The sequence below is a fragment of the Nicotiana attenuata genome, unplaced genomic scaffold (genome assembly GCF_001879085.1).
Source record: "Nicotiana attenuata strain UT unplaced genomic scaffold, NIATTr2, whole genome shotgun sequence".
Lineage (NCBI taxonomy): Eukaryota > Viridiplantae > Streptophyta > Magnoliopsida > Solanales > Solanaceae > Nicotiana > Nicotiana attenuata.
This window is the reverse complement of record NW_017670534.1, coordinates 349,487-374,450: the sequence shown is the minus strand read 5'-3', so window position 1 is coordinate 374,450 and position 24,964 is coordinate 349,487. Positions and strand designations below refer to the sequence as shown.

Below are 24,964 nucleotides of genomic sequence, written 5' to 3'. Positions count from 1 at the left end.
TTTAATAAAAATATAAAGTTTATTACAGACAAATAAAAGTAAACGGAGTAAGTAAAAGGAGAGAAGTTCAATAGGCAAGTCTCTGAAGAATGCTAACATGAGATAACTAGGGGGGACAATCTCAATGACTACAAAGACAAAACCTTGAGATAAGTGTGAAAGATTTAAAGTAAATTAGTAAATAAAAAAGAGAAGAAAAGAAAAGGAAAAAAAGGAAATGAAGAATAATGGAAGAAAAAGAAGTCAGAAAGTCAAAACAATCATAAAGATATACACATATCAAAGTGATCCAAAAGCCTTGGTTGTTGGGAACTTTTAATGTTGCATTTAGAGCACACCGTTGCAGATGAGTCCTTCTAAGCAAATTAATATACTTGAGAACCCTATGCTAATATTGATTCCTTTCACTATGTAAAAAAAAAAAAATCACCATTATTATTTACTTTATTTACTCTTCTTACTTTCTCTGATTTGGATTTTTGGAACCTTTCGTTTAGTCAAACCCCCTAAAGAAAAAAGCCAAAATATTGAATTGTATATCCCAAAAGACTGCCAAATAAAAAATAGTAGTTGTACTATAGAATATATAGAATAATCTTTTGTGCTTTTTCCATGCGTTACAGTTCTAAGGGGCCCAAGAAAGGCCTAATCTCCTTTTTCTTTGGTCAACCCTTGAATTAATTGTGTGATGAGAATACACACTTTCTTTATTGTTACTACTATTCTACTTCTACTGCTACAGTATTAGTAGCATTTATTAAATCCTCCATAATGTTCAGAAAAAAATAAAAATAAAGGGAAGAAAGAATTATGGTCAATACTCATCAAATTATTAGAAGACTTTTTCTTTCCTTAGGGCCCGTTTGGACATAAAAAAAAATCGATTTTTTTATTTTTTTTGAAATTGGTGTTTGACTATAAAATTTACTTTAATAGAACATGAATTTTAGAATTTTTCGAAAATTTGAAAAACTCCGAAAAGTTATTTTTCAAAATTCACTCAAATCACTTACAAAATTTCAAAAACAACCCAAAATTATATTTATGTCCAAACACAACCCTAATTTTCAAATACCATTTTCACTTGAAAAAAATTCACTTTTTTTTTTTGAATTTTACAATTCTTATGTCCAAACGCCCACTTAAGAAAATTTTCAAACTTACAATTTCTTTTCTTTTCTAATTTACCCCAAAGAAATACATGCTTTTCAAAAGAAAAAAAGTTATCTACCATGTACACGCTTTGCACCTAAGGAAATGTTGTTAGCCTAGGGAGTAATTTAATTGTGAGAGATTATATCGTCAAAATTAAGACGTGAAAATAATATCTTGCAGTAATGCACGGTAAGAATGCGTAGAATAAATCTCTCCTAGGACCTCGCACATAATGAAAGTTAAGTGCACTAAGCTGCCCTTTTATTGCTAAAATCAGTTCGGTGTTGCTAACAAAAAGTAAAATTACGCAGCAAAGCGAACTTTTTGATTTATAATAATTAGTTTAAAGGCCGAATACATATGTAGCCCCTTAAATTTGTCCATTTTTTTCATTCAGACACCTAAACTAAGGGTTGTTCCTATTGAACCCTGAACTCCAAGCAACGTGTCCTATTAAACATAAATAGCTGACATGGCACAAACAGTGAGATTCATTTGCTTTGGGCGCGTGAATACGTTAAAATTCAGCTGACATGGATTTAACAGAATTAAAAACTACCCAAAATACATACTTCAATTCTGAAAAAAAAAATGTATGAGCTTCCAGATGCTTCATCTCGTCGGACGGCAAGGTAAGTTTCTGGAAAACGTGAGAAACTATAATCACAGGTGGAATTCTCAATTAAGGATATATCTGATATTGGAAATTAGTTGTCCCTATGGATTCTAGTGACTAAAAAACCACCTAATGATCATATGTTTGTTCTTTTATCTTTGGCTTGCCGTTGCCGGAATTAAGTTTTTAACGGATCGCTAAAGATTTTTTCTATATATATACATATATATGCCTTCTCTTTGCATCCTTTGTAAGCAAAAGTCGCAGAGAAGGCTTTAATTAAAGCAATACACAGAAATTACAGCACCCCCACCTTTCATGGAGGTTTGACCATGGCAAAGATTACATGAAGGAGAAAGAACTTAGATGACTAAATCGCATGACACCTGCGAATCATTCCTCATCAAGAGAAAGCCATAAATTCAACGAAGACCCGAAATATGGGGAAGAAGAAGAAGACAAGGAATGGGGGGCGACGACAACCAAGAATGGAAAAGATGGGGAGATTCTGGAAAAAACATTGCAAAAGAGAGATTATTTTAGAATTTTCCAGGCGTAGCATATTGATTCGTCTGATTTGCCATGTCAGCGGCATGTGAGAATCACGCATTTTGTTTTGGGCGAAAACTGTAGTTAGATGTTTAATAGGGCACATTGCTTTGAGTTCAGGGGTTCAATAGGGACAACCCTTAATTTAGGTGTCAGTAATGAAAAAAATGGACAAATTTAAGGGGCTATATGTGTATTCAGCCTAATTTAAAATAACTCAAAATCTTAAAACCTAAGCCATAACAATTACAAATAAGTGATATACTAATCGGAGTAAGAAATTTCACATCATTAACCAAAACTTTCCTCTTTTTAGTTCTACATATTCATAATAAATGTCATTGAATATCAATTCTCAAGATGATAAACAGATCATCTTCCACTAAAAGTACCCATGCTTCACTACTTGACATCATCATATCAAACTCCACATAAACACATTAAAAAAATTGTACTTTATACAATCCAAATATTCTACCAAAGGTCATATGAAATGCATATTTTCTTTACTCTAATAGTACTTTATTGCAATATGTAAATGCTTCATCATTCACTTAATTTTTCATACATAAGTAATTTTTCTCTTCAATCTCCCCCTTTTGAAAAAGAACTTTTACTCATGTTTAACTCCAAAAGTTATACTATTATCATTTTTTGTTACTTGTCCAGTATTATAAAAAAATACATTTTCTCTTCTACTTAGTAATATTAGTAAATTAAAAAAGAATTAATTATTTTTACTTTTATTATTAAGTAATAATTTCTCAAACTTATTGGAGTACTGATAGACAAATTTAGATTTCCAAAATATAGTAAATATGTATAATTTAGTAAAACAGAAACTTAACTAACATCTTTTTAAGGGAGTATAAAATGTAAACCGAACAAGTAAAATGTAACAACGAGAGCAGTTACTTATACTTTAATTTTTTTTTTTTAAACTTTTCTTTTTCATAAATTAGAAAATATTATTGCTCTCAAGTTGTTATCCTTGTCTCTCTTTTGAAATTCATAGGATGAATTAGATAAAAGTTAAGTTAATTAATATACTTACAATTAATCTAAAGAGGTAGTAGTATTACTAAAGAATGAGTAAGAAAGAAAGAGAGTAGAAAAACGAATGGACAGAATTCAGGAATCTTGGATAACATTTACAATCCGTCAAAGTTAAAGGTTCCATCATTCATGGCGGCTTCATTGAACAAAAGGTAAATATTGAGAAAAAGAAAATGAAAAATTTGACAGAAAGAGAAAAGGAAAAAAAAAAGAAAAAGGAAAGACATTGTCAACACACAAATCATATATACTCGGCAAATAACTAGCCTTCCTATTTCTTTCTCTTCCAGCTTTTTCTTTGCTTTCTTCCTTCTTCTTCAAAACGCGGATTCACTATATAGAATATACCTATATTTCCCCTTTTGCTTCAATTAATTATCCATAGAATTTTTGTACAAATAAATAAATACCCATTTCGTTCTTGGTTTAAATTCATACATTTGTTGATAAAAATTGAATCTTGGAGTTGTTTTACAGTTTTTTCCTTATCCCAGATGAAATCTCTGTGAAATATTGCACAAATACGAGCAAGAAACCATTTCTTCTTAGAAAATAATATAAGGGTTAGAGAATCTTGGAGTTGATTTTGCAAGATTTTGGTGTTGTAGAATTGATGGCATCAGCTGCAATTTTCTCATCGTTGAGGAGACAAAGGTCGCCGTCACTGGAAGCATTCTTGGCGCCGGTGGATCTAACAGAAGTGGGGTTGTTGCAAACTCTAACGGCGTTATCTTCTGAGCTGATTTCTTCATTTTCAGGTAAAAGGGTGCCCTTTTATCAGCAAAAGAATTGTAAGTCTTTGCTAAGGAAAATTCAAGCCTTTTCTGTACTTTTAGAATGTCTTGTTGAGAACAGTGACAATAACAGAAGTGGTAGTAGGGGTTCTTCAGATTTGCCCTTTACAGCTTTTTTATGCTTCAAGGAGTTGTATTTATTGCTTTACCGCTCGAAAATCTTGCTTGATTATTGCTCCCAATCCAGTAAGTTGTGGTTGTTGCTTCAAAACCATTCGATTTCGGGTCATTTCCATGATTTGAACCAAGAAATCTCGACCCTTTTGGATGTTTTCCCCTTAAAGGAATTGACTTTACCTGAAGATGTTAGGGAACAGGTTGAGTTGTTACAGAAACAAGCAAGAAAATCTAAGTTGTTTGTTGATAAACATGATGAGATGTTGAGGTTGAAGCTGTTCTCTTTCTTGAATGAGTTTGAGAATGGAGATATTCCTGACTCAGCTCAGTTGTACTCCTTTTTTGTGGACAAATTGGTGATTTGTAATCCCAGGAGTTGTAGGGTTGAGATTGAGTTTTTGGAGGAGCAGATTGTGAACCATGAAGGAGATATTGAGCCCACAGCCTCAGTGCTCAATGGGTTTGTGGCGTTGATACGATACTGCAGGTTTTTGCTATTTGGCTTCGAAGAGGATGATGTGGGATTGGGATTTGGTAAGCATAAGAAGCAGAAGAAAGGGCTGATTAGTCAAGAGATTGCGGACACATTCATTTCTGTACCAAAGGACTTTTGTTGTCCGATATCGTTGGATTTGATGAGGGATCCGGTTATTGTGTCAACAGGGCAGACATATGATCGAGCTTCCATATCGAGGTGGATGGAGGAGGGTCATTGTACTTGCCCAAAGACAGGTCAGTTGCTTGATCATACTCGGCTTGTCCCAAATAGGGCACTTAGGAATTTGATTATGCAGTGGTGTGCTGCTCATAAAATTCCCTATGACAATATGGAGGGTGGCGATCCATGTGTTGAAAGTTTTGGAGCTGCTTCACCTAGCAAGGCCGCATTAGAAGCTAATAGAGCCACGGCAGCTCTTCTCATTAAGCAGCTAGCGAATGGGACACAGATTGCAAAAACTATTGCTGCTCGAGAGATACGGCTCTTAGCTAAAACTGGTAAGGAAAACCGTGCTTACATAGCTGAGGCTGGGGCGATCCCGCATTTAAAGAATTTGCTTTCATCTCCAGATGCTGTGGCACAAGAAAATTCTGTTACTGCAATGCTGAACTTATCGATTTTTGATAAAAATAAAGGCCGGATTATGGACGAAGTAGGGTGTCTAACGTTGATAGTGGGAGTTTTGATATTTGGGCACACCACGGAGGCGCGGGAAAATGCTGCAGCAACATTGTTCAGTCTGTCTGCTGTTCATGACTACAAGAAGCAGATAGCAAAAGAAGATGGGGCGGTCGAGGCCTTAGCAGGTCTGTTGCGAGAAGGTTCACCGAGAGGGAAGAAGGATGCAGTAACTGCTCTCTTTAATTTATCTACCCACACTGAAAATTGTGTGAGGATGATAGAGTCGGGAGCTGTTACTGCTCTAGTTGGAGCATTGGGAAGTGAAGGTGTTGCCGAAGAAGCTGCTGGTGCATTGGCGCTGATTGTTAGGCAGCCGATTGGCGCTACAGCTGTTGGCAATGAGGAAATGGCAGTAGCAGGGCTCATCGGGATGATGCGATGTGGGACACCTAGAGGGAAAGAGAATGCAGTTGCTGCGTTGCTTGAATTATGTCGTGGTGGTGGAGCTGCTGCTACTGAGAGGGTGTTGAAGGCTCCGGCATTAGCAAGTTTACTTCAGACATTGCTCTTTACAGGAACAAAGCGCGCAAGGAGAAAAGCAGCATCGCTTGCTAGAGTATTCCAACGGTGCGAGCATGCATCAATGCATTATGGCGGGTTAGGTGTAGGATATGCTTTTGCTGGAAACTCAGCTCCAGTTAGGGATTCAACTTTTGCTGGTGATGTCTCAGTTTCCATGTCCATTTCAGTACCAGTGTTATAGGGCGGTATTACCAGTGTTCTTATCGCCATTCATCTTCTGTTTCTTAGTTTTACCTGTAATATCCAGAAATTCTTTCATTGAAATATAAACGCAACAAAGGAAAGAAAAATCATAGGAATACCATAAAATTCATGTGTTCTTGCAGAATTATGTGTTTCAAGTCTCTTAATTACGCGCATTTGGCTTATCAGAAATGTCAGTGAATACTAATAGGTCTGTTGAATCAAACTTGAGGTAGTGCAAGTCTAGAAATTGCAGTCTTGACATGTTTTATTTGGTACATTTGTAGAAACAAGGCTGATATCACTATGATCCTGTCCTAAAATTCATTATGGAAAACAGAATTTCGATTTACTATTTTGTTTTTGCTTTTGTTGGGTTGTGGCTGTGGCACTAATTTGTTTGGCCTAGTCCTTTCTTCCTCAGGTTTTGTAGAGTTCAACCTTCCTCTTAATTTGACCTTAGCCATATTTACCTTTTCAAACTTTTTTCAGATCATGAACCAAATTAACTTTGTTTGCAAGGTATTAATATGTTAAGTTAAATGGTCTGCTACTTTGGTAGAACATGATATAGATGGTTCTCCAACCTGATAAACTGAAACAAACCTTTATAACTGGGTAACATACTGGGTTTGTTACATTGTAACTTTCAAATGTAGAGATTTTACCAATTCCTAAACTAAGATTAGTATAATGAAACCTTGCGCTCTAGTCAAACATGTTTTTCTTTGTTGAATGGTAGCAGCATGTGTTTATGGTTTGGTGATGATAATAGAAAGGTTGGCTATGCAAAGATTGGTTCAACAGGATCCCTTTGTTGACTTTGAATTTAAAAGAAAAAAATAAAGAGAGAGAGAGAGAGACAGAGATAAGTGGTACGGAAAATGAACTACTATATGGCTGTTGGTGTTGGGTACTCTGTAAATGGTGGAAAAAGAAAGCAAATTTTCCATCGTAGAAATGATGGCTTGGCGCACCAAAAGCAACAAACTTAGGTAAGATGATGAATCCATTATCCCACAGCAATAATCTCTTACTTCATTTTGATACGTTGACCTATGATTATCTGTCTCTACTTGGACCAAAAAAGCAGCCTCTCCTTTTAAAGAAACAACAAAAAAACTCTTAGTTGATGGTATAGAAATGATGTCTTAGACTTGTAGTAGTGGGGTACGCTTAATTTTCATTACAAACACTTTTCCCATGTGGGGTTTAAGAGGATCTTCTAAGCAGCCAAACAATCAAAAAAGTTAGAGCAAATGTTTCTCCTTTTCTTTTTTAACTTCAAAACACTCTTTTGGGAGAACTTTTCTGTTTCTAAAAATTATTTTGAAAAAGTGCTTTATAAAAATTCCTTGTGGAAAAACAATGACCCCATAAATGAAAGGGGACCAAAAAGAAAAGACAAGTTAAAGAGAAGGAATATTCAACTTTCTAACAGTCTTTCATAGTTCAAAATTTTCAGGTCATATTCTGCCATCTCTGATAATACATGTGATACTTAGCGACTTCCCCGTCTCTATATCCCTGTTCGTCTGATATTTGGAAAATTGACGCATAATAGAGCCATATATAGTCAAAGATGAAAGCTACATTAGTTAACAGCAACACGAAAGGAAATACTCCATCCGTTTCAATTTATGTGAACGTATATTGGCATGGCACGGAGTTTAAGAAGAAAGAGAAGACTTTTGAACTTGTGGTGTAAAATGAGGCACATATATTTTAGGTGACTATAAATCATTACATAAATGCATATTATTTTCAAATGATGAAAAAGAGTCGTTTTTTTGCACGGACTAAAAAGGAAATAAATTCACATAAATTAAAACTGAGGGAGTAGTAGCAAACAAATCTATAGACTCTCCCAAAGTATGTACTTGCTTAAGTTAAAAATTCCAGCGTTCATTTTTATCTTCTGCATTTCCACTTCCTTTTCACTTTTTACTGTTCTTAGGTTAAGGTTGTTGGTTAGTCAAGAGATCAGTAAGTCATTCATGAGAAAATCTATGCTTCAAAGAGGTCTGTGAATTGAAGAAAATAAAAGTTACCTACTCTTTGAGAACAAAGAATTACACAAGATATCAGGGCTTAACGAAGAAGGGAGCCTTGGAGCAACGGTAACGTTGTCACCTATAAGTCCTTGCATTAGGGTAGACTGCCTGTATCACACCCCTTGGGGTATAGCCCTTTCCCGTACCCTGAGTAAACACAGGATGCTTCGTGCACTGGACTGCCTTTTTTATCTGGGCTTAATAATCTTCATACAATTGAGGGAGTTGTTTAAATCCAAAACTGTAGCTATAAGAGAAGTCCAATATTGTTATCAACATGGAAAAGAAGAACAACATGATAACATGAAACTAAGTTAGAAAATGTAAATGTACTTCCCTTCCCATGCAAAATGGAATTGTCCAGAGAGCATACTAGTCAATCGCCCATTTTGCTTTCCAACATCTTTATCATTACATAATTTCAAACGTTGGCAAGTAAAGTCTATGCACAGAAAGGAAAATACAACATCAAGTTCAAAGTTGTCTTTACCCTTTCCAGACACGTAGTTAAGCAGACGGGAACAGATTCATTTCAAGGATCATCAAGTTATTGATGTAACTTAGAGATTTCACAGATGAACTATTTCATCTACGTAACAATTCCTTTCTCTTGAAGTATGTGCTTGGTTAAATAACATTTTAGTTTTTTGTCTAAAACAAAATCATGGCTTTAGCCTCTCTCAAACATGTCTTGAAGCTTTTGATCATTCTGATCCTTAAGAACCTTACTTCAGCTCAATTTCCTGATTATCACACGGCGAAAATCCCTACAACCTGGATTAACAATAATGTTTCAGTTATCAATGTTACAAAGCCCTTGACATACCCTTATTACTCATTCAATCAATCTTCTGGACCTTTCATGCGAATTCTGATGCTCAAAGAGATAGAGAAGGACGTGGCTTATGCTTGTGGTTTTGCTTCAAATGGAGAAGATGATTCCTTTGTATTCTCCATAGGAATTGTACGTCTTCGTCAGGACTCTGTGGGAATTCGGCGCTGGTCTGACCTTGAACTGGTATGGTTTGCAAACAGAAACCATCCAATTCGCGAAAATGGAACGCTGCAATTGCTGCAAGATGGAGACTTAGTGTTAAAAGATGTGGATGGAACTCTTGTGTGGTCCACAAGCACGGCGAATAAGTTTATCTCGGGCATTAAGATGATGGAGACTGGAAACCTTGTGCTTCATGACATGTATAATCAGACTGTATGGCAGTCTTTTGATCATCCAACAGATACACTGCTTCCAGGCCAGAAATTAAGGGCTGGTCAAAGACTTGTTGCTAGAGTTTCTTCATCAAATTGGACTGAAGGTAACTACTTTCTCTCTGTAACCAATCAAGGCTTGTTTGCATTTTACACATCGAACAAACCACAGATGTATTTTAAGTTTTTGGTTAGTGGAGAAAGGGACAGCTTTAATGCAAGTTATGTGAAAGCAGTAAATGGTACTCTTGCCTTGTACCTATCCTCAACTGAGCCAAATGAACCAAATGCTGTATTCTCAAGACCTTCTAGGATGAATTTTTTGAGATATGATTATGATGGACATTTACGATCATACGCTGAGGGAAGTGATCAGCAAACTGATCTTTTGGCAGATTTCATCGGTGTTTGTGATTACCCTACAACGTGTGGTAGTTTGGAGCTTTGCTCAAATGGATTTTGTTCTTGTCCTGGTCCATTCCAACGAAGTAATGATCGACAAAACAATGGATGCGTGGAAGCAAGTCCTGTGGAATGCAATGGACAACGTTCCCACAAAATGATGCGTGTTTCGGATGTCTATTACTTTAACTATGTTGACACTGAAGCAGCAGCTCTGAGAGGAACAGATGTGGAAAGCTGCCAAGAGTTGTGCATGAGGAACTGCTCTTGCAAAGTAGTTCTCTTCCGTTATTTCGCTAACTTTCCGAGGGGTGACTGCTTTTTACCCTCCCCTGTGCTGACACTTATCAACGATGGAAAGGAAAGAAGTGGCTATGAGTCATCTGCATTCATCAAAATTCCAAATGACACAGAAAAAGATACAGACTCTTTAGCTTCAAGAAGAATTGGAGTTATAGCTGGATCAACTATTGGAGCATTTCTTCTAATAGCAATATGTGCTAGCATCTTGATTGCTTTCAAGAGAAAGCAAACATTACAAGAAAATAATGACGATTACTCAGACGAGATATCTGGTACTTTGAGATTTTCTTATGAACAGCTGAAGGTGGCAACCGGGAATTTCCAGCAAAAGCTTGGTCAGGGAGGCTTTGGCTCAGTTTATGAAGGAGTTCTTCAAGATGGTCAGAAAGTCGCCGTGAAAGTTCTTGATGGTTTTGGCCAAGGGAAACGGGAATTCTTGGCAGAGGTCCAAACCATAGGAAGCATCCATCATGTTAATCTTGTTAGACTAGTTGGAGTTTGTGCTGAGAAAGAGCACAAGCTATTAGTTTATGATTTCATGAGTAATGGATCATTGGATAAATGGATTTTTGGCACAGGCTCTACGCAGTTTACCTTTAATTGGCAAATAAGAAGCAGCATTATCCATGATATAGCAAAAGGATTGGCTTATCTTCATGAAGAATGCAGGCAAAGAATAGTCCACTTAGATGTTAAGCCACAGAACATTCTGTTGGATGACAATTTTTGTGCAAAGGTATCTGATTTTGGCCTGGCCAAGTTGGTGGATAAAGATCAGAGCAGGATAGTGACCAGAATTAGGGGAACTCCCGGATACTTGGCTCCTGAATGGTTTAGCGCGTTCATTACAGAAAAAGCAGATGTCTACAGCTTTGGAGTTGTTGTGATGGAGATCCTCTGTGGGCGTAAGAATGTGGACTATTCACATTCACTGGAATATCCACATTTGCTTACCTTGTTTATGAAAAAGGCTGAAAACGATCAGCTGATCGATATGATTGGAAACTACAAGGATGATCTGCAATTCAATACATCAGAAGTCGTCCGTATGATGAAGCTTGCTGTGTGGTGCTTACAAAGTGATTTTACTCTGAGGCCTTCCATGTCCATGGTGGTTAAAGTAATAGAGGGAACAATGGACATTGAATCGCACTTGGACTATAGTGTTCCAAATTCACAAACAATTGCAGCAATCAAAAGAGTCGCAGACACCACGACTACCTTGTTTCCTTCAATTCTTTCAGGACCTAGGTAATGATTTTAAGCATGATAAAGAAGTCATACTTTAAAAAACGTCCTCCCTTCTTTATCCAATTTCTTGTCTGATCCCTATGATCATCATTCTTGTGTATATGTTTGTTGTTTTATTTTTCTGTGAATTAATGAATCTGCAATTGAGGACCACTCTGTAGCTTCCAGTGTAAAATCAAATAAAAATGACAGCCTAAGGTTATTTAACTGTTTTCTATAATAAAGCTGTGAATATCAAAGGGAAGCAGCTTCAGATGTCATGACTAGACAAAAGTTTTAGAGATAGGCTACTCCATAGATATTGATACTCTAATTAATTACAAATGTGAAATCATTAAAAAGTTTCCATAACTTCCTACATCCAGTATAGTTTCTAGGTAAAATTATGTAAATAGAAGAGACATTAAATTATGTAAGATCAGTCAATATGGAGACAAGACCTTCACATCAGCTGTAGTTCAACAATATTTTCCTCCTCCTCCCTGCAGCCAAAGCAACAATTTTGATTTGATAAGAAGATCACAATGTAAACATGTTGTATAAATTAATACTTTTTGTTTATGGAAACATAGAAGGAAACATATACTAGGTCCATAGTTGAAGATAAGCCTCCATCTCCTCATCTAAACCAGCAACATCTTTTGCAATCAAAGCTTCTCCTTCCATAGCGATCTTGCTCTCCACCATCTCCTCAATCTCGGCCATAGCCTTCGATCGATTCAGTGCCTGCTCACTCTCTGCTCCTTCATTTTGGGACTTTGAATCATCTTCAAACAGTTTTTCCCAGAACTCGCGATTCTTATCATTTTTAGCAGTTGCTTCTTCTTTCTGTTGTTCATTAGAACTTACTGAGCCACCAGCAGAATTTGATGTCTGTCCAATCCCATCCTGAACAGAGTTAGCCACACGATCTGGCGACTCTAACATTCGTAGCATCTTTCTTGTGTCATTGCTGCTAGAATCTTCTCTGACTTTCGATTTCTTGACAAATAGCTTCAAAATATTGCTAATTTCTGTATCGTTTCTGCATCCTTTCAAAGTAGGAAACAAAACTCTCATGTTTTCTTGTCTATCTTTCAACTTCTGAAGTTCTATTTTCAGACTAATGTTATCATTCCTCAACTTCTCCACCTCCTCTTCCAAATTATCCTTCATTGGATCAACACAAGAACTATGCGAACCTTGTTGTGGCTTATTGGTTTTGGATAGTTGAATCCTGCTTTTGATGTTCTTCAGCCAGTGCTTTTTCCCAGCTCGAAACCATGGATTCGCATACTCACTTTTGTAAGAACAGACTTTACTAAAACCCTGAGATTCATTCTTTCTTATCAAATAAAAGTTCCAAATTTCCACTTTCAAATAAAAAAGGAAACAAAGCAACAGCTTTCAAGAAACCGAATCCGGATTCATAAAAGCACCACATGCACACTAATTACAACAACAAACCCAGTGAGTTCCCACAAGTGGGGTCTGGGGAGGGTAAGATGTACGTGGCCTTGCCCCTACCTTGTAATTACAACGTTAAATTAAGACGATGACATTGAGGTCACATAGATGTTGAGCTAGTAAAAGGGGGAGTGGGCTGGAAGAGAAGCCAAAATTTCAAGAAAGAAATAAAAATGAGAATAATAACATAGCAAACATATCAGAAACAGAAGTGGAAAATGCAGTAGCAGTTATATATAGTTGTTGAGCTAGTAACAAAAAAGGGGCACAACACAGAAAACATACTAATAAAGAAGTTAAATATGCAGAATACTCACATAGTTGTTGAGCTGGTAAATGAAGCTGGATAAATTGCTATGTTTGAAGTACTTTGGAAGAACTTCAATAGCAAACTTGTTAGTATCAGTAATAAGAAAACTGGTTTTACTAGAAGTCCAATGTATGAAGGGATCAGTTTCAGGATCTTCCAACATTTCAAATGTCTTCAACAGAAAAGGTGGCGGAGAGACGCCGCGCAATCCGGTGAGTCTCCGTCCACGGCCAGCACCACCTCCTCTTCTTCCTTCCGATCCAATAATAGCAGCACCATTTTCAGCATTTTCTTGATTGTTGTTCTCCATTTTTGGGTTGGTTCAATAAGAGATTATTTTCTTTAAAACCTTTTGAGAGAATATGGAAGTAAGTGAAAGAATTGATCATGCATGCAAATGATCAGTTAAATAGGGGTGTGAAATATAACATATATTATGAAATCAAACGTTTTCAGGTACGTACAAATGCAGATTATTGCGATAGAAGCAAGACCGTGTGTTTTTTACTTTCCCATTTATTTTAGTGTTATATTGGTCACACACAACAGCCAGCTGCTACAGAAGTACAGCTCACTCTTTTTTTTAAGCCAGCTGCTACTTATAGTTATCAAAATTACCTCTATATTTCAATATCAAGCATTTAAACCCCTATATTAATTATGGGGACCCTATGCAAAAATATTGCGTAAAGTTTTTTTAGGATTTTATTTCAATACATTATACAGGGGTTTAAGTGTTTGATATTGAAACATAGGGATATTTGTGTAGAATTTTCATTGTATAGGGGATTTTAATCAGTGTTTGATTAGTATATATATATCTGCAAGTGAGTCACATTATATTGGCGTTTAGAATAATTTTGTACTTTTGACATTCTAACTACTAGTAGAATATATTCTTCGTATAGCAAACCATTTTAGTGTGGAAAATCAGCCCATAAAGCTAATCCTAGCCATTATAACTCGTTACCTATTACGCATGGGATTAGAATAAAGGATGAGGGGATGCCAACGTACAAGCTATTTTCTACTACTATTTTCTTTTAAATTTTGTTTATTAGTACACCATAAAATATTTTTCTTCACGAAATTATATTATCAATATTTGGTTACATATCTTAAATAATTTCTCGTCTTAATCATATAAGCTTGGACCGATGTATAAACCTAATTATCAACCTTAATTGTTCAAAATTATATTTGTAGACAATAAATTGCGTCGAGAAAATAAAATCAAGACCGAAAAATATTGCGACAATCGTAATATTTTATTTCGAACAATATAAGTGTACAATCTCTATGAATCCTCTGATTCTACTCTTCAACGGTAAATAAAAGAGCTTTTGAGCTTAATCTTGAAATTTATTTTATTTTAATCCAAGTGCTTGAAGCCTGATCTTGATCTTGACGTATTTTTAATCCAAGGGCTTGCAGCTTGTTCTTGAATCTTCGTCTTGATCTTTCAATCCTTAGAACACTTGAATGCTTGTAGCTTTTAGAGAAATCTGCAGCGTTTGATCCACGAGCTTCTTCTTGCTTCTTGTTATAACTTCTGGTGTCTTTTCTGAGTTATGAAGACCCTTATTTATAGTTGTGGGAGGGAAGAGTTATGATAAGAACAAACTCTTTCCGACCAATCAAATTGAAGCGTGACAAGGCTGCATTTGATTGGCCAGAATATGTCACTTCCACACGTGGCACAGTTTCATTGGCCCTTTAATTTGACTTGGCATGCCTTGTCATTTTGCCACGTGGTACAATCCTATTGGCTCTTCTGTTTGACTTGGCGCGCCACGTCATTTGACATGTGGCACCAAACTGGTCCTCTAGGAAGATGACATCTTGGGCTTAATGAAGTAGGCTCATCACTTTAGCCCAATTAAATGGGCTATCCCAATGGATTAAGACTTATTTATGTAATCCATATATGTTGGACTTAGGTCAAAATAGCACGTCATATCCAGTTTTCGGACTGGTCATTCAAAAATAGCCAGCGTTTATCAAGTCAATGAAAAATAGTCACTATTTTGCTGCAACAGAGACCGGTCCAGCATAATATACTGGAGTTCGGTGCACCTGTGTATGAACTCCAGCATATTATGCTACACCAGTATACTTTGCTGGCTCCAGTATAATATACTGGAGACTGGAGCATCGGTGCTCCAAACTCCAGTATATTATGCTGGATCGGTATACTTGCTGGAACTCCAGTATATTATGCTGGAGTTCTAGTGTACTTATGGTGGAACTCCATCATATTATGCTGGAGTTCCAACATACTTATCATGGAACTCCAGTATAATATGTTGGAGTTCAAGTATACTTATGCTGGAACTCCAGCATAATATACTGGCGTATTTTTTCGGGTTTTGAACAGTGTTTTCGCTCAGATTTATTTTTACATGAAAAGTGGCTAAATTTCAATTACTTTTGAAACTGGTCTATTTTTGAACGACCAGTTGTAAATCTGGCTATTTTTGAATTTCACCCTTATATAACTAATCCAATTATATTAACCCATAATATTTATTTGGACTAGTATATTTAAAATATAATCTAAATTATTTATTGAATTTAAATCCAATAAATTTTATATGCCTACAAATACCCCCACTTCAAAACTTGTCGAGGTGTAAGCTGGCGAGCCCCAAAGATTAGGCTTGAAGTCACCACTAAAACTTTAAAAGTTATGGCTCGACTATCGGAGAGATTACTCTTAATGTGGCCCGACTACCGGAGAGATTACTCTCAAAATGACCCGACTACCGGAGAGATTACTCTCAATGTGGCTCAACTACCAGAGAGATTACTCTCAATGTGGCCCGACTACCGGAGAGATTACTCTCAATGTGGCTCGACTACCGCATTACTCTCAAAATGACCCGACTACCGGAGAGATTACTCTCAATGTGGCTTAACTACCAGAGAGATTACTCTCAATATGGCTCGACTACCGGAGAAATTACTCTCAATGTGGCTCGACTACCGGAGAGATTACTCTCAATGTGGCTCGACTACCGGAGAGATTACTCTCAATGTGGTCCGACTACTGGAGAGATTACTCTCAATGTGGTCCGACTACTGGAAAGATTACTCTCTGACCCGACTACCAAAGAGATTACTCTCAATGTGGCTCGACTACCGGAGAGTTACTCTCAAAATGACCCGACTATTGGAGAGATTACTCTCAATGTGCCCCGACTATCGGAGAGATTACTCTCAATGAAAATTATAGTTCCTTTTAAGGACAAACCCACGAAGAGGCCAACTTAAGGTACAAAGGGACTTATATGTCCACCTTAAGATTGGAAAGCTATAAAACTTAAACTCGAAGACAATATCGACTTGACGACACCGACTTGAACACTTGGAAAACTTTGAAGATTTGGCTGACTTTGCAGACTTCAACTCGAAGAGTGGTTGACCTTTAAAATTCAACATGAAAAATTAGCAGACTTGAAGACTTCAACTTGAATATTTGGAGGGCTTAAACAATTCAACTTTAAGACCGGCGAATTTGAAGACTGAAACTTGAAGACTTCAACTTGGAGACTTGGAGGGCTTAAATATTTCAACTTGAAGAGTGGCGAACGTGAAGAATTCAACTTGAAGACCGACGGACTTGAAGATTTCAACTTAGAGACTTCAACTTGAAGACCGACGGACTTGAAGACTTCAACTTGGAGACTTCGAGGGCTTAAATATTTCAGCTTCTCTTTTGCTTTACATTGTCCGACTTTTATCTTAGTCGCATAATTTTCAGCTTTACGCGCTTGTAACAAAAGATTCAAATCTTGTCGTGGGAGAGTCCAAATAACAAACCGTTTGATTTCTCGAAAATTAGACTTCAATATCTAAAACATATCCAAAACATAGAATCAAACACCTTCAGAATCGACCCAGATAATATTTCGAAACCAACTTTAGATTCCATCACATAGAAAATTTCAGATCTGCGCAGTCTCACCAAAAAAATCATATCTTGGTGTAGAAAAGTCAAAATTATGAACCGTTTGATTTCATGAAAACTAGAATTCAAAATCTAAGACATATCCAGAATACGGAATCAAAAACTTTGAGAATCGTTCCATATATTATTTTGAAGCTAACTTTAAATTCTGACATGTTGATAGTTTCAGATTTGCGCAGTTTCACCAAAAAAAATTGTATCTTGGTATAGAAATGTCGAAATCATGAACCGTTTAATTTTTTGGAAACTTAACTTACAAATATATAACATATCCAAAATACAAGATTTAATGCCTTAAGGATAGTTTCAGATAATAGTTCAAAATTAATATTAAATTCTGACACACTGACGATTTCAGATTTGCATGACTTCACCAAAATTTTTGATCTTGGGGATGTTGAAATCACGAACCGCTTGATTTATTGAGAACTAAACTTCAAAATCTAAAACATATCCAAATGTAAAATTTAATGCCTTAAGGATAGTTTCAGATGATATTTCGAAGTCGACTTTGGTTTCTGATATGTCGACAATCCCAAATTAGCGTGACTTCACCAAAAATTTTGTATCTTGATGTGGAAGCCTCGAGATCGCAAGCCTTTTTTAATTGACAAATAGAAATTCAAGAGCTTCATTCTCATCAAATATCTTGGGTTCAAGTCTCACTGAATTTGAAACATCGTGAAGGCTTCACAAAAAAAAACTTGAAGGTTTGGCAAACATGAAGGCATGGCGAATCCCGGTACTTCAATGCAAATGCTTGCCAGCCTCTTAAAAGATATTAATCATTTTATTGAAGACACCAATTTACCATAGCGGCTTGCCCCCTTTAAATCAAATGGGATCCAAAGTTTAACAGAAGAATGGTATCTCAGCTCGATTTTCAAGTGCCAATTGAATGGATTACATTCCCCGTACTTCATCCGGACAATGATTGGGGGACTATGTATATTTTGAACTTATGCGACTGAACTCAGAATGAAACTCTAAGCTGCCTACGTACCTCGGTGAAGAGGATCAAGTCATACCCCAGAATGTGCCTCTTGCAAAGCTTGGACTGCTTCTTCTTCCCCTAAGCATCGCAAGAGTACTCCCTCGAATGACCTTATGTATAGAGTATCTTTGTAGTAAAGGAAGCAAGGTGCACGACTACAGATTTCAGTCCTTCTCCTCGAGTTTTCTAGAAGTATCCCATAGCATAAGTAGTCGATAATGGGTTGTCACCATTCTTCTTTCTCAACTTCAGAAACAGCGACCAGATGCTTGAGTTCATTTTCTTCACCTTCAGCCTCATTTGGCGGCGGTACTACCCATTTTCGGCAGGCAGTAACTTGCGCTTGATCAGGCAAGGTTAATGATGAAGCTAGGGCAGCTAAAGCATCAACCTTCTTATTTTCTTTCCTTGGCACATGCTGAATAGTCACATCACCAAGCCACCCCATTAATTTTTTAGCGTAATCATGATATGGGCGTAGTTCAGGCTTCTTGACCTCGTAACTACCTAGAAGCTGATTAACCACTAACTGAGAGTCACCAAAGACTTTCAGTTGCAACTACTTCATTTCGACAGCAATTTCAAGCCCAAGTATTAGTGCTTGATACTCAACAACGTTGTTAGAGTAGAGTTGCGTCAATGTAAAAGAGTAGGGCAAAATTTCACCTTGAGAAGTGACAAATACTACACCAGCTCCTCCGCGATGTGCAGCACCATCAAAGTACATCTTCCATGGAGGCTGAACTTTAATGACCATTGCGTCCTCATCAGGTAGTTCGTCAGTTAGCTCCCAATCATCAGGTATAGGGTGATCTGCCAAAAAGTCTGCTAACACTTGTCCTTTTATAGCCTTTTGAGGGATGTATACGATTTTCAAATGTTGAAACTGGAGGTAGCACCTTGCTAGTCGATCACTAAGGACGGGTTTTTACATCACGAACTTGATGGGATTTGCTCTAGAAACAAGACGAACAACATGAGCTTGAAAGTAGTGCTTCAACTTTTGAATTGAGAAGACTAGCGCCAAACACAACTTTTCAATTGGCAAATAATTCAACTCGTTTGGTGTCATCATCCTGCTCAAGTAGTAAAGAGAGTTTTCTTTCCCCTTACTATTTTCTTGGGCCAACAGCGCTCCAACAGACTTTTCTTATGCCGAAATATATAGTATCAGCGGCTTTCCAAGTATAGGGGCTGCGAAAATCGGAGGCTTCATCAAGTAGGATTTAATGCTCTCGAAGGCATTGCTACACGCTTGGTCCCATTTAAAAGGGACACCTTTCTTCATAAGGGGACTGAATGGTTGGCACCTTCCAGCTAGGTTTGAGATGAATCTCCTAAGGTACGCCAACTTTCCTTGCAGACTTTTCAATTCGTGAATATCCCGAGGCTCAGGCATTTTCAAGATTGCATCTACTTTGGCTTGATCAATTTCAATCCCTCGATGTCGGACAATGAAACCAAGGAACTTCCCGGAAGTAACTCCAAAGGCGCATTTTAATGGATTCATCTTAAGTTGGTACCTCTCGAGCAACTCAAACACCATCCTCAATTCTTTCAAGTGGTCGCCCCTCTTTCTCGATTTTACCACCAAGTCGTCCACATAGCATTCGACATTTTTATGGAGAAGATCGTCAAAAATATTTTGCATAGCCCTTTGATAAGTAGCACCGGCGTTCTTCAAGCCAAAAGGCATTACCCTGTAGCAATAAATACCCTTGGGGTGCAGAATGCAGTAAACTCTTCATCTTTTGGTGCCATGAGAATTTGGTTATAGCTTGATGAACCGTCCATAATTGACATTGCCTCGTATCCAGTAGTAGCATCGATCATCAGCTCTGGAATAGGAAGCGGGAACTCATCTTTCGGGCATGAATTATTGAGATCCCTGAAGTCAACGCATACTCGAATCTGGCCATTTTTCCTCCTTATAGGGACAATGCTTGAAACCAATGTCGGGTATTTAACATCACGAATAAAGCCAGCTTTGATGAGTTTGTTAACTTCGGTTTCAATCAAGGGAACCAAGTCCGGCCTAAAGCGCATTTGGACTTGTTAAACAGGGCGAGCACCATTCTTGACGGCTGTGAGCACGTGATTTTTGCCCTATATATGAATTATTCCCAAAAATTCAAACAAAATAATTTTTCTTTCATTATTTTACACTTTTGTGAATTTTGTGTTATTTTCTGTTAATTGTTTGCATTTTATTTGTGCATTTTAATTCATATGAAAAATATAAAAAAAAACGCATGACATTTGCATTTAGGATCTAATTTCATATTTTAGGATTATTTAGTGGTTAAGTTGTTTTTAGAACAAAATTTAAAGAAAATAACAAAATAAGTCCATTTTTGCATTTTTAATTGTTAATTGTTGAATTTGTCTTGAGTTTATTTTAAATTAGGACTTAATCAATTTTTAGGTAATTAATTATCTTCATTTTGGTAAATAAATTAGGTCTCTATTTTAATTTTAGTCATTTTAATAAAATACAGAAAAATATAACTACAAANATTCATCAAAAGGGGGTAAAGCTAGGGCTTGAGAAATGATAATTTAAAAATGGAATTTGAAGGGTCAAATGGACTCCGATTTTGGTAAATTTGATATGTATAGACTCGTGGCGAGATGAGGAATCCATTGATGTGAATTTTTTGATTTTTCAAGAAGTGGGCCCGGGGCTCGGGTTTTGCTAGTTTCGAGATTTTTGCTATTTTTCAATTATTTTCGATTGGGTATTATTCCCTTAGAATATTGTGATGTATTTGTGAGCACGTTATTTTTGCCCTATATATGAATTATTCCCAAAAATTCAAACAAAATAATTTTTCTTTCATTATTTTACATTTTTGTGAATTTTGTGTTATTTTCTGTTAATTGTTTGCATTTTATTTATGCATTTTAATTCATATGAAAAATATAAAAAATACGCATGACATTTGCATTTAGGATCTAATTTCATATTTTAGGATTATTTAGTGGTTAAGTTATTTTTGGAACAAAATTTAAAGAAAATAACAAAAATAGTCCATTTTTGCATTTTTAATTGTTAATTGTTGAATTTATCTTGAGTTTACTTTAAATAGGAATTAATTAGCTTCATTTTGGAAATAAATTAGGTCTCTATTTTAATACTGCATTTTAATAAAATCAAAAATATATAAAATACAAAATGAAAATAAACAAAAGAAATAAAAGAGAAAAACAAAAGAAAACAAGTTAAAGAAAAGGGTTGGTCTTAAGGACCCAAATTTGGGCCAAAATAGCTAAGCCCAAACGCCAACCCCAGCCCAAGACTCCTTCCAAATACCCATTTCCCCCAGCCCAAAAGTCCTGGTCCGGTCCGGCCAGGCAGAGGTAAAACGACGCGTTTGGCGTCAGTCCATCCTAGCCATCCATTCCCCATGATCCTACGACCCTCATCAACCCCAAACAATTAAATAAAATTGTCCAAAAACCATAAAAACATTTGTGTCTTCCTCGTACACTTCCCTGTAGCGCCGATATAACACCACCACCCTCCGCCCTAACGCCGCCGGCCGGAAATCGCCGCCGGCGGCCAACGTCCAAATCGCCTCAAATTTTCACCAGTTCTTCTCCTCACTCCCCTCTCCCCGAATCCACCCTTAGTTTGTCCCAAATCCTACCCAATCTCCCCAAATCTACCAAACCCTAGGCGCTGCCGCCACCGTGCACGGCGCCGCCAGCTCCAAACAACCCCAATATAACACCACAACCTTCCCTGACTTCCCTCATACCCAATATCCAACCAGATTCCTTTGAACATCATTAAAACGGCTCAATTTTTTTTATCAATGACGGCAGAACCCTGGGTGCTTATTTTGTTCGATTTTCGCCTGATTGCTTGAATCTGGTATTGGATTCGAGTCACGAAATTATGTTTCGTTCGTTCTTTGGGAAGAAAAAATGCTTAAAATTGTTCCGAAGCTCGAATGGAGTTGTCAATCTCCATTCCAGCCTTGCGTAGGTGAGTTACTCCTACTTCTTTAATTAGCTTAAACAAAATTTGTTCTTCGTTTCTATTCTTGTTGTTCCTGGTTTTCTTTTTGTTTCTCTGTTATTTTTATTTCTTAGCAGTAATTAAGTATTTTAGGTCTGATAATTAGTGTAAACTTTTTCTTTGATTCGTCCTTTGTTAGTCAATAGTAATTTGTTAATTTTGCTGTGTTTGAGTCTTTATCATTCGAGCATGTTCAGTGTTATAGGGTTTAGTTTAAGCTGTTAATTTGAATAAATTTCTTCGTGCTAATTGATATTGTTCTAATTCTCATGTGTGATTTAATTCTGCCCAGTTTGATTTTGTGGTTGGTTCAATTAGTTGATCCATGACTGTTTACTGCAATTTGATTTTAGATTTAATTTCATGATTAGCTAAATTTGTCCAGTTAATTTGATTTTAAGGTCTGTTTGATTGTAAATAATTGGTTTTAGCATTGATTGATTAACCATAGTTGAGTAGCTGGTTTGGTTATAGCTGATAGTTCAACTAGTGTTAGTAATTTTAGGTTGAATTCAAGGGTAGCTTAGACATTTAGGATTGGATAGCACATGGTAGTTGAAACTAGAATCTTCTAGGACCTTCCAAAGTAGGACTTTAGTGTAATTTCAGTAATTGTAGTGTATTAACTTGTGACACAAGTCAGAAAACAAGGGGTTAAATGAGTAAATAAAGAAGGACTAAAAAGAAAACTGAAAATCTGATAAGGCCTCATGTGTGCCTATAAAAGGGCATGCCCTTGCCTTCATTTGCAAGTTTTTGAGCCTCTAAATTCCCCCAAAAAATATCTCCAAAGCTGGGGATCAGCTGCAAAATTTGAAATTCAAATCCAACACTCTCTTAGATCTTAGATCTTCAAAAAAAAAATATCAAAAAAAAATATACAAAAGCTACAGAAAACCAAAAAGAAACTGTTACATTAGGCTACTTACCAGTTTTAGCAACTATCTTCTTAGTAATTGAAGCGCTTCAAAGTTTCTGGGTCAAGTTTGAAGTTGAATTTGGTGTATTCAAGTGGAATTCTGGTTTGCTGAGATTGTAAAAGGTCCTGGGTTCATTTTCGAGGTCGTTTATGCTTATTCAAGTTGGTTTTGGTTTGAACTGTTAGTTCTGTTCGATTTCAAACACTTCTGGACTGTTGAATTCATTTCTGGACTGTTTTTTGATCATCTGCTCCCTGTTTGTTCAACACTGCTGGTCGTTGTACATTGCTGCTGTTCATTACTGCCCTAGCTGACCTCTTCTCCTCCTTTTCTATTTTATTTCCAGGTACACATTCTCGAGATTGATTTGATGTATCTTTTGAGTTGAAATACTGAAATGAAAGGCTCACCTGTTTACCTCTTGAGATGTGTGTGTTCAAGTTGTCATACTAGAATAGATACTAAGTGATTTGCACTTGTTTAGGCTTACTTTGGATTTGTGTTTACATTGTACAACTGGACTGAAAATTGGATTGTATAACTTGGACTGTGGACGATATTAGACTGTTAAACTTTGGATCTGATGTTCATTCTTTCTAAACTAGTAGTCTCAATGAAGTGTGGTTGGATTTCTGTGATCGCTGTAGTTTAGGATTGGAAACTGAGTAAAAAAAAAGTTAAAACATAGATCCCTGTTTATACTAAGTCCAGGCACGATAACATTTCCTCAAGTAACAATTCCAATAGTTCAGTTTTAGTAATGTTAGCTTAAATCAATCTGAAAATGATTAGTATGCCTTGTGTTATCAAAATCATGGTTTCCTGTTTGTTTACTTTGAATTGATACCTCCCTATCAATCATAGTGATTCTAAAAAATTTTGCAGTAAATATTGGATATAATTTGAACAATTTGAAATAAATGTTGCAGTGTTCTTTTTAATTGAGGTTCAGTTTTGGTTAATGCTTGCTAATGGATTAAGGCTTGATAGCCTATTTCTAAATCGCTTGGCTTCAATTTCTGCTAATAGACAGCCCCGTCCAGCGTTAGCTCGTTCCTCATTGGGGCTGGCATTGGGCCTGAGTGCTTGAACGGCCCTCATGATCTAGGCTGCTTAATCTCTCCTTCTGTTTGGACTGATGGGCGGCCCAATGTGATAGGAATCCAATCCGCCATAGGTTCTGGTAATTGAAACACGGGTAATGGACTGCTATGCCAAGCATTAGTGGAGTTAATTTGAATTGTAGAAATAACCATAGATAGAAGAATCATAAGACCTTTTAGGATATCCTTTTAAAATAGATGAAGTGCGCCCCGCCAAACAAAACACATAAATTGCGGGGCCTTCATTAAATGCTCATGTTAAAATACCTAGACTTCGGGACGGACCGTTTAGCGAATTCCACGGCCTTCCCCAAAGATAATAACACGCTAGCTACTTTAGGCGCGTATTTTAAATAATTTTACCTTCTTAAGTACGGGTGCACATTTATGTGACCCAAATCCAAATCCCAACGAAGTCGAAATGTGTCAAAAATCGCGGGTGCATTTATGTGACGCGGTTCGAGACGTGTTTTCACGACGTTGCAATTCTCTTAAAATAATAATAATAAAAGCGGGTCAAAGTTAAAAGCACGTAGATTAAAACATGTACTAAAATCAGATATTTAGCCAAATACGACAATTGAGCGACCGTGCTAGAACCACGGAACCCGGGAATGCTTAACACCTTCTCCCGGGTTAACAGAATTCCTTACTCGGATTTCTGGCTCGCGGACTGTTAACAGAGTCATATTTTCCTCGATTCGGGATTCAACCGGTGACTTGGGACACCATTAATCTCCCAAGTGGCGACTCTGAATCTTTAATAAACAAATCCCGTTTCGATTGTCCTTTAATTGGAAAAACTC

General features: G+C 36.7%; 3 protein-coding genes across 3 annotated transcripts; 2 read left to right on the top strand and 1 right to left on the bottom strand.

Annotated features, from left to right (window-relative positions):
• The first annotated feature begins 3,579 nt into the window (after window positions 1-3,579).
• Window positions 3,580-6,357, top strand: LOC109240660 (U-box domain-containing protein 17). Its single transcript, XM_019407325.1, has one exon. It carries the CDS (start codon window positions 3,990-3,992, stop codon window positions 6,168-6,170), a length of 2,181 nt encoding a protein of 726 aa, XP_019262870.1. The 5' UTR covers window positions 3,580-3,989; the 3' UTR covers window positions 6,171-6,357.
• Window positions 6,358-8,490: 2,133 nt separating this feature from the next.
• LOC109240659 (G-type lectin S-receptor-like serine/threonine-protein kinase SD2-5) lies at window positions 8,491-11,575 on the top strand. Its single transcript, XM_019407324.1, has one exon. It carries the CDS (start codon window positions 8,891-8,893, stop codon window positions 11,393-11,395), a length of 2,505 nt encoding a protein of 834 aa, XP_019262869.1. The 5' UTR covers window positions 8,491-8,890; the 3' UTR covers window positions 11,396-11,575.
• A 188-nt stretch (window positions 11,576-11,763) lies between these two features.
• On the bottom strand, window positions 11,764-13,457 carry LOC109240646 (heat stress transcription factor A-7a-like). Its single transcript, XM_019407312.1, has 3 exons — window positions 13,155-13,457; window positions 11,978-12,699; window positions 11,764-11,873 (listed from the first exon to the last, which is right to left on the bottom strand). Coding segments are annotated over exons 1-3 (1,026 nt in total). The 3' UTR covers window positions 11,764-11,872.
• Window positions 13,458-24,964: the final 11,507 nt, after the last annotated feature.

What these genes read in the sequence shown, in the direction of transcription:
- LOC109240660 (XM_019407325.1), top strand. Translation starts at nt 3,990, where the DNA reads ATGGCATCAGCTGCAATTTTCTCATCGTTGAGGAGACAAAGGTCGCCG.
- LOC109240659 (XM_019407324.1), top strand. Translation starts at nt 8,891, where the DNA reads ATGGCTTTAGCCTCTCTCAAACATGTCTTGAAGCTTTTGATCATTCTG.
- LOC109240646 (XM_019407312.1), bottom strand. Translation starts at nt 13,457, where the DNA reads ATGGAGAACAACAATCAAGAAAATGCTGAAAATGGTGCTGCTATTATT. An exon ending in TTTACCAGCTCAACAACTAT is followed by an intron (nt 12,700 to 13,154) that starts GTGAGTATTCTG and finishes AATGAATCTCAG; the next exon opens with GGTTTTAGTAAAGTCTGTTC.